At 36.9% G+C, this 9679-nt stretch overlaps 1 protein-coding gene across 1 annotated transcript; it reads left to right on the top strand.

Moving 5' to 3' along the window:
- The first annotated feature begins 549 nt into the window (after positions 1-549).
- LOC129321457 (GATA transcription factor 5-like) lies at positions 550-2667 on the top strand. The gene is made up of 3 exons (XM_054967224.1): positions 550-727; positions 847-1167; positions 1253-2667. Exons 1-3 carry the CDS (start codon positions 611-613, stop codon positions 1946-1948), a joined length of 1134 nt encoding a protein of 377 aa, XP_054823199.1. The 5' UTR covers positions 550-610; the 3' UTR covers positions 1949-2667.
- Positions 2668-9679: the final 7012 nt, after the last annotated feature.

Below are 9679 nucleotides of genomic sequence, written 5' to 3'. Positions count from 1 at the left end.
GGGTAACTATATGTTAACTAGCTAAAGCGTGAATCCTGAAAATGTAATGTTTTTATACATCTTACATTCGATGCATACAGAGATATGGAGGAAAGTAGCCACCAGAATGAGCGGTTAGGCGTATCGGGTAATTTAGTCAAAAGGCACGGGATGGGCCATTTCCTCGGTCTTGTCTAACACTAAAGTGATGAAAAAGAACAAAGCCGGACTTGAATTCTAAAAACAAAAACTGCGGTTTCCTAGATGGTCACGATTTTTGTTCTCATACAAAAGAGAGAGCCAACCCTCGTAAGGTTTAACTGATTCTTCTTTCTGTACGTATTTTATGCCTTAATATGTTAATGTCATTTATCAGTAAAAAAATTGAGAGAGTAGATGACTGGACCTGCCCTTCCTAATTTGCGCCAAAAAGAAGCAGAGTGTCGTGGATATATCATATCGAGTATGGCTGCTTTTGTAATGAAGCGTATCCGTTACGTGTAAAAAAACGTATATGATCGTATAAAATAATAAATAAATACACGTTATGTATGAAGAGAGAGAGAGAGTAGAATGAGAAGAGAAGCAAATGAGAAAGAAACGGGCAGTTTGAGTTTGTAGTAATTGGAGCATGGACGCTTTCAGCCCAGATTCAATGCTTTACCAAACTCACCCACCTCTTCTCTTCTCTCCTTCCATTTCTCAGCCCCCAACCTCCTCTCCCTTTTCTCGTCTCTCTCTTCTTCAGGTACTCTCTCCCTCCCTCTCTCTGTTTCCTGGGTTTCCAAATACAACACTCGCTCTTCCATGCGCCATGTTTTTCCTCAAAATTTGCTCACTTGTGGTTGGTTGGTTGGTTCTTTCTAGGCCGGAACCCCAATGAAGTGCGTCCAGGCAGCCTTGAAGACCAGTTTCAGCAAAGACATGGCCCTCAAACTTAACCCCCTATCTTCTGTAGACGACTTCTCCGCCTTCAGTGTCCAGAATGCCGTCCCTTCCGACGACTTCTCCGTCGACGAACTCCTCGATTTTTCCCACCTGGACGACCCTTCCGAGGATGACCAACACCCTAAGGCTGACTCTGCTTCTGTTTCCCCTCCACCAGCGGACCAAAGTCATGAAATTTCTCACTCTGCCTTCGTCAAAGACGATGTTAACTCCTTGCCGTCCAGCGAACTCAGCGTTCCGGTACTCTCCCTTCGTCGCTTCTTCCCCTAAACTCGTTTTCGCTGTCCCTTGTTATGATAATTGACGAAAGTTGGGATTTTTGCAGGCCGATGATTTGGAAAACTTGGAGTGGTTGTCTCATTTTGTCGAAGATTCCTTCTCGGTATATTCCACCGCGTATCCCGCCGGAACTCTAATGGGAAGACCCAAGAGCCTTGCCGAACAAAGGCCCAAACCGGACGGCCATCTTTCGGCTCACCCTTGTTTTACAACTCCGGTCCCGGGCAGGGCCAGAAGCAAGAGAACGAGAGTCGGAGTTCGGGTCTTGCCTTTCAGGTGTCCATCCTTGACCGAATCATCCTCGACCTCCACCTCGTCTTCCTCCTCCTCGTCCCCCACGAGTCCATGGGTCATCTACCCCAACGCAGCGCCCGAGCAAGCCTGCTCCGAGGGCAGGCCCCTGGCAAAAAGACCCAAGAAAAAGCCGGCGCCAGAGGTCGGTGGGGGGACCGACGGAGCAGCGCAGACGCCGCGCCGGTGCACCCATTGCGGGGTCCACAAGACACCGCAGTGGCGAGCCGGGCCGCACGGAGCGAAGACGCTGTGCAACGCGTGCGGGGTCCGATACAAGTCGGGGCGGCTGCTACCGGAATACAGGCCGGCGTGCAGCCCGACGTTCTCGAGCGAACTGCACTCGAACCACCACCGTAAAGTGCTGGAGATGCGGCGGAAGAAGGAGGGAGCGGGCGGAGGCGAGTCCGATTCGGGTGGGGGCCCGAGCCCGGCAGTGCCGAGTTTTTGATAAATATTTGAATGGATAGAACTTTAATCCAATTTTAATTTAATGTTAGAAATAGAGGAGGACATCCCATAGAAAAGAGTGGCAGGAGTAGGTAAAAAATGATGGGGAATTGGTGTAAATGTTTTCCCCTCCGGGTGGCGTCAGGCAATTAGGCAGTTGTAACTTGTAACAGATTAGGCAGGCTGGAGGATCCGATGTCTTTTAATAAAACCAAACAAGTTTTAAATTTTAAAATTGGAAAAGGGAACGAGAAGTAGGGAAACGTTGAAAAGCGGGGGAAGTGATGGATGTGGTGCGTTTGTTGTGTCTGGTCCCCCCCCCCCCTTCCTTCTCTCTCTTTCTCTGTGATTGTCGTGTGATGCTGGCAAACGCACGCAAATACTTCCTGTAGTTGTACGTTTCAGTTGGAAGCGACCTTTGCTCAAGGAAATCGCACGCCACGCTCTCCACGGCGTAGGAATCTTTGGGTCGTCCGAGGGAATAGAGTCCCACGTCTTTATTGTTTCTCCTCACGTGCTCCTCTTGAATTTAATGGTGTAGTGGAAATAGACAGTAGTGTTCATCTTGCCAGATCACAGTGGCTCTGATTATTAATTAAGAATAAGGAAGGGAAGATTTCGAATTCTGTGATATCCGGCTGAATTAGGAACCAGTTTCCTTGTTGGGTAGCCAATCTGACATAAAGTTCACCTCGCTTATAAACATTGCATTCCAGATCATGATCATAATGATGATTATAGTTCATTTTACGCAGAAATCTAAATCGTATCTACTTTTAATTATGAAACTATACACATCACATTACATCATGTACGAAGTTCAAAATCTTATCATCCCAGCCTTTCGCTCTCTTCTTTAACCTTCCCTTTTCGTTTCGGTTATGATAAATCGACTCGACTTTCATGTAAATTTTTTAGCATGTGATGCCAACAAAAGCTAAAAAAACGAATCAAATATCATGCATGCTGTTGCCACTATCTAGCTTCTATTAAAATATGTAAATAAATATTAAGTAGTTTTAAAAATTGCTCTGGGCCAAATACGATATGTGCAAGAGTACCCGAAATGATGAGTCACACGACTTTAAACTTGCGTGTGACTTGGCTCCTGAAGGATTTGAATGAGAAGATTAAAGTGAAATCTAAGGAACACTATAGATGGATGCCGATTCTCTGGATACTTTTACGGATATGGTGCGCCCACTTCATTCCTATGTTCAGATTTCATCATCATGTTGGACCTGCCAGTGAGCCAACGTTTCCCTATGTTTAGGCCCCAAACCAAAGCAGCGGGAGATGCTTTGGAAGGACTATTTCATTATTTCAGATACCCGATTTGTGCTGAGCTAAAAAACATGGCAGGCTCGGCCCAAAAAGGAATGCAGAAACATTGAATTCAAACCCAAATTAGGACTGAAAAACAAATCCACGAACCCAGATACCCAATAGGTCTCATATGTTTTTTAGTAAAAGAGACAGAATATGTTCTTATTCCTTTGTCATGTACCGCGAGGTGATTATACATTTTGAATGGAGTAAATTGAATACTTTGAAGGCGGATATCATAGAAAATTAACGAGTAACACCTTGATCATACATTAGAATTTTATAATTTGTTTTAGAGACCTAGATAGTCCCGGTTCATATAAGCATGATGCTCAACAGTCTTATGTCCTAATTCAGGAGCATGTAGTTTTATTAGGATCACCCATGTTCATATGCGATCGAGAAAGCCAAGGGGAAAAATTCGAAAGACTGCTCCACTCACGTCAGTTTCCTCCCACGTTATAAAAATGATTTGCCGTGGAGGATTGGGAATTAATCTTGTTAATTATCTATAAATACATGCACGGGTTGAAATTAGCGAGAGAGACGATTTTGAAGACGATGCATGATAAAGACTGGCTGAAAGAAAGAGAGAGACAATGGCCATTGAAGGTTGGAAGGATCACTGTGTTTGAATATTTCAAGATAATTCGGCAAGAGGTGGCTGATTTCCTCTTGTAGGGGAGTGGACAGGGACGATAGTCTCGACTCTCGAGTACCGTACATACATGTCGCAACTAGTTCATGATCAGTCGCAGTGGGAGTTGTTGAGACCTACCAAACCGAACCGTGCACAACATATTCCGCTAGCTACAAACGCGTACAAGCTTTTAGGCAAATATCAAGCATGTGCATCTCAAAAAGTGCTCCAACCAACCTCCGAATCACAAGGCTGCTCTCCTGTTCTCGTTTTCGTCTCCCATTCGCTTCCATTAGGCTTTTACTCTGACTCTTGCTCCACTTGCTCCTATACATGTTCAACGACAAATTAAAATGACGATCTTCGTAGCGTTTCTTTCTGACACCTGTATGTTGTTTTTTAGTCTTGCTGGGAATCGAGTATATGCATCCATTCAATCAAATGATTCGTTTTAAACTTTTACTCTATATACTATACGGAGACCAGAATATTTTTTGAAACTGGAAATGTGCATTAGCTCGTGCAAATCAACGTCTTCATCATTGACAAGCGCCGAGGAAAATCCCATTAAGTCCACCTTTGAAAAATGAAGAAAAAAAGGTCCTCACGTTCACATTAATTACGATGACAGTTCATATAAGTAAAAATCCGTGTATCCGATTAATATTGCTTTCCTTATCAGTCTATTCACAGACTGTTCCCAAATATATTATCTCTGATTATGATTGAAGGACGGTGAGGTAAGGTTGAGCAATGCGTGAAGTAAGCCCAGTAGTTCGCTCACTGAGGAAATCAACTCCCACAATAATTTCGATTACTAAAATTTCACATGTAAACGTATCCGGGGAGTTTTAAACTGAACCCTTTTTGGGTTTAACTTACTTGTGATATGGTTAACTATTAGGAAAATATCGAAATCATTTTCCTCGATTATATATCTGATCAATCGAGATATTTCTGTGTGATCGACAATATTATATGTTAGGATCAATTTGATTAAGTCATGATTCTTGCAAATGGGTTACTGAACAAAATATAAAAATACTAAGGAAGGACTAACCAAGGTTTTGGAAGCCAATGAGAGAGTTCATTATTTCTGGGGATTTTGGTGATATATACACGCAATCGCTAACTTGCTGCATCTGATATTGCCAGCATTCTTGAAGGGTAGGCATTCATTTGTCGTTTTGATAGATCTATGTGACTATTTTTTTTTAAAATATAATTTTAAATCAATACACTTTATTCAAATTTTATTATAAATTTTTATATATTTTTTTAAATATTTTAATTTTTTATATTTTTAGTTTTTGAAATCTTAAATCCTAATGAAGGGACTTAGAACATAATATATATATATATGTATGTATGTATGTATGTATGTATGTATGTATGTATGTATGTATGTATGTATGTATGTATGTATATAAATTTAGAATACTAAAAAGAATGTAAAAATTTATAAAGAAACTTAAACAAAGTGCATGAATTTATAGTTATATTTTTTTTTTAATCTTTTCCACTAGTGTTGGACATTTCTAAGCTCTTTTATTTCATTTTTTGGCAGAAATCGTGTGCTTTGATGATCAATCTCAAATTCTTATTGTAGACTTTTTAAACTAAATCTTGTGAGAATTTTTTTTTAATCAATTGCCAATTCCACCATATCTTTTTAAAAAAAAAAATTACAGGATTTCACACCCATTCAAAATATGATCTCGACTAGCTATAAAATAATATTAATTATTCAAAATAATTAATTCTAAATATCTTAAATATGAATTTTAAATTTTAAATTTATTATAGAATTTATCTATGAATAAGTAACTACTTAATTTGTGCACGTGTAATAAATGAATAAAGAGTTACATAAAGATGATTATACATCTTAATTCAAAATCTATTAACTCAAGTTTATAATAAGTTTTTTTCTCTATTATATATTATTGACCAAATTTAATTTTATGAGACTTCTAAAATCAACAAAAATTTACTGGCATTTGAACATCTAAAAAGTGAAATAAAGTGTCTATTCGTCTAAACTTATCAACAATGGCTGAATGGCAAATGAGCAGAGCAAATGTGGAGATTTTAATTTCCTGCACCGTTGGTGGAGGAATGACCGAAACATCAATCACGTAAAAACAGCGCCAAGGAGTTCGTTAAATCCCATCAGGAATAGCGAACGAGAAGCAAGGTTTTGTTATTATTAATTAAGTAAAAAAATTAATCATTTAATCTTCATAATTTCAACTCAATTATAATTTAATTTTTAAATTTTAACTCACTGTAACTTAATCTTTAAAATTTTAATTAAATTATAATTTATTCTGTAAATTCTGACTCGGTACAATTCAGTTTTTATAATTTTAACCATGCAAGATATTAGTCCTTCTATTTTAAAACATAAAATTAAAAAGATTAGTTTTTTATAATTTTTATCAAATTAAAACTTTTAGTAATTTAAAATTGATCCCTAAATGTCAACATAATTTTAATTTTTAAAATTTTATTTTGAAAAAATTGGTGAACAGGACCTTACTGAAAGGGAAATTGGTCTCAAAGGCTAAATACAATTCAAAGACTAAGGCTAATATTTTATTCATTAAACAATATGAACAAATGATCGAAATACCCCTGTATTTAAATCAATGAAATTTAAAAAAAAAAAATAAAAGCTGCTTGTTCAATACATGTACTACAAACAAAAAGCTTTGCACCCAAGCTATAAGGTCTTGCACACCAAGCTACCTTCAGCCAAAAGCCTTGCATTCCCTAATCGGGGTGTAAAGCTTCTAGCTTAAGATGCATGTATTGAACATGTAGCCTTTATTTTTTTTTAATTCCGTTGGTTTAAATAAAGGAGTATTTCAATTATTTATTCATATTATTCAATGAATAAAATATTAGCCTTTATTCTTGAATTGCATTTGGTTTTTGGGACAATTTTCCTTTCAATAAGATCCTTTCCACCATTTTTTTTTATTTTTAAGATATAAGAATTAATATTTTAAAAAGTTAAAATTATAGAGATTGAATTGCAGCGATTCAAAATTCAAAAATTAAATTACAACTAAATTAAAATTATAAAAATTAAATTAAAAGTTATAATTGAAGGATTAAGTTACCATTGAGTGAAAATTATATAAATTAAATAATTAATTTTTTTATTAAGAAAGGATAAAAGGACAAGTCAACAACTATGCGGGCGAAAGATCACCTGCAAACTGTGCTGCAACTTCCAACTGTAAATATATGTTCCACAGTCACAGATTTGGCACGTTGCCCAAGGAAACAAGTGGATTTCGTGTCTCTTAGTTAAATTAAATACCATATATCATTGCGTGTTCTGTGTGCATATGTGGACTCTCTCTCAATTAAAAATGTGAAGTTGAGGGAATTAGCATGCAATGGACGAAGCTGCAGAACGATTATACGTACGCGTCAGCGCTTATGATCCTTTCCACACAACAACACAAGAATATATATTTTATAATATCATGCAAACATTTGATTCATTAGATTACCACTGAGGGTGTTGGGGACCAACTCAAAGCTTATTTGTGAGCTCACCGAACACGACAACGACATGTCCATCCGTCTTCTTTCCGCCATCTAAGCTATAGTTACTCGTTAGGCATGCCTTTTTGGCCAAAAATTAGTTTTTTTGACTTCAAATACATAATAATACATAAAATAGGCCTCCTCTTCCCTCTCGACCGAACCGACAATTATTGTTAATTGAAAACCTGATCGATCTCATCAGATATTGATGCGTTATAAATTAGTAGTTAAGTATATATATATTTTGAGTCACAGGCTAGCTGGCATAAGCAACGATCAACTTGTCAAAGCGGAGATGAATGCATTCGATAGATGATAGATAGATGGGTTTCGTGTGAGAGCCCACAGAGACGGGAAGAAAACAAAGGGTGCGTATATTTCAAATAGTTCTAAGAATATATAGCCTTACAAGAAACTGACTTTTAAACCGATTTCTTTAATTAAGTTAAAAAAGGGATTAGGATGGAGGCTGCGGATAAAGAAGAGGTCGTTGTCTCTCACCAAACCATATATACCTGAGATTGGCATAGACACATTCAACTTGACGAAACTCGTACACGAAGTGGTGGGCTCCCCTTCCTAGCATATATCTTCATATATATGTAAATCCATTGCAGACTAGCCGACCACCTTTTGAACAATGGTTTGATCGATCATTTCATGTCATGCCTTTTTTGCTTCATTTATCATAATAATCGACGTACATATGTATTATGTTACAATGCTGAAAGCATCACAGGATACGATGTCATATGACCTGTAGAGCCCGTATAGTTGATACTAAGATGATGTAGAAATCCTGAATGGTGAGTGAGTAGGGAGAATTACGACCCATTTGATCCCTTAATGTGCGCAACGAGTTAAACGAATGAGATATTTTGAGAGTACGCAGAAAAAACCTGAGTTATTGTTTGCTGTATAGTTTTTTATAATGTTTGATGTACCCCAATTGCCAGTAACCTCCTCAAACATAATTTAATAAACATATTAATAAATTTAATAATTAATAATTTAATCTCTCATAATCTTTAACTTAGTTAGCATTATGAATATGGGAAGAACTAGCTGACTAATAAAATAAAGTGTTGCAGGGTGGCTCGAACATGATTGACTGTAATAAAAAAAAAAAACACATCAGTGAACAAAAAAGGAGAAGAAGGTGTTCCTAGGTGGGTCTCTATTCAATTAACGTGTTGCTTCGTCCATCTCCAAATCTATACCAAAACAAAAAACTGATTTTCTCAATTGCAAGGAAAATTTAGCTTCGTTGGTTAAATGCTTTAAATGTGCCGTAATTTGTATTTTCGTCCGGAAGATGCCCCTACTAAAGTCATTAAGTGAAGTTTACACCTTATTTGATTCATAATTGTTCCAATAATTTCATATATATTTTGGGACAAAATAAGAGTCCAACAATATTCTCTTATGAACAATGGGGATGGAGGGAGTAAATTGGATTGATTTAGTTATATATCATTCAGTATAGTCAGAAGATGATGGAAATACAAATCCACACATTATAAAAGCATTCCAACATATATAAGGTGTTAGATCTGTATATCTCAATTTATATAAATAAGTAAAGTAATGTATGTATATCTAAAGAATCCATGAATGCTTGAAAAAGCTCAATTACCTCGAGTGTAAGTAAGTACACAACTCACAGGTCCTTAGAGCCTTCAGAGAGTTCAGAGATAATAGAGTAAAAAAAAGAAGTTATGTATATGCAGTTATCAACCGATCCACATATATAGATCAGATATGTAACCGCCTTATTAAATAATTAGATAATTATATTATCTATTATCTCTGACTCAGTCAGTTAAGAGATAAGAAATAACTGACGGCTACTGGATTGTGGGTTGGGCCTTTGCCCATTGGACTCACTTGTATAGTCCACTTATCACAGTCAAGATCATAAAGACCAAACTATTATACTTATTAATTAATTTTAATTCATAAATAATATTTCAACATAAGGTTGATAGAAAGCCGACAAAAAGGAATATTAATTAATATTGCAACAAGATGGTGGAACGTTTGTACAAATAATATGATAAAGCTTTGCTTGACAATGCTCATGGCTAGGTCAGTCACAGTGGAAGATATATATATATATATTTGCCACCACAATATACTATATATATATTCTCTGTCACTAAGAATAAGCAACTTGTCAACATAAAGAAATTAATGGTTGCC

Source organism: Prosopis cineraria, unplaced genomic scaffold, assembly GCF_029017545.1.
Source record: "Prosopis cineraria cultivar Desert tree isolate PC_DT_omini unplaced genomic scaffold, ASM2901754v1 PC10, whole genome shotgun sequence".
NCBI classification, from domain to species: Eukaryota; Viridiplantae; Streptophyta; class Magnoliopsida; order Fabales; family Fabaceae; genus Prosopis; species Prosopis cineraria.
This window is presented reverse-complemented; position numbering and strand designations above follow the sequence as displayed.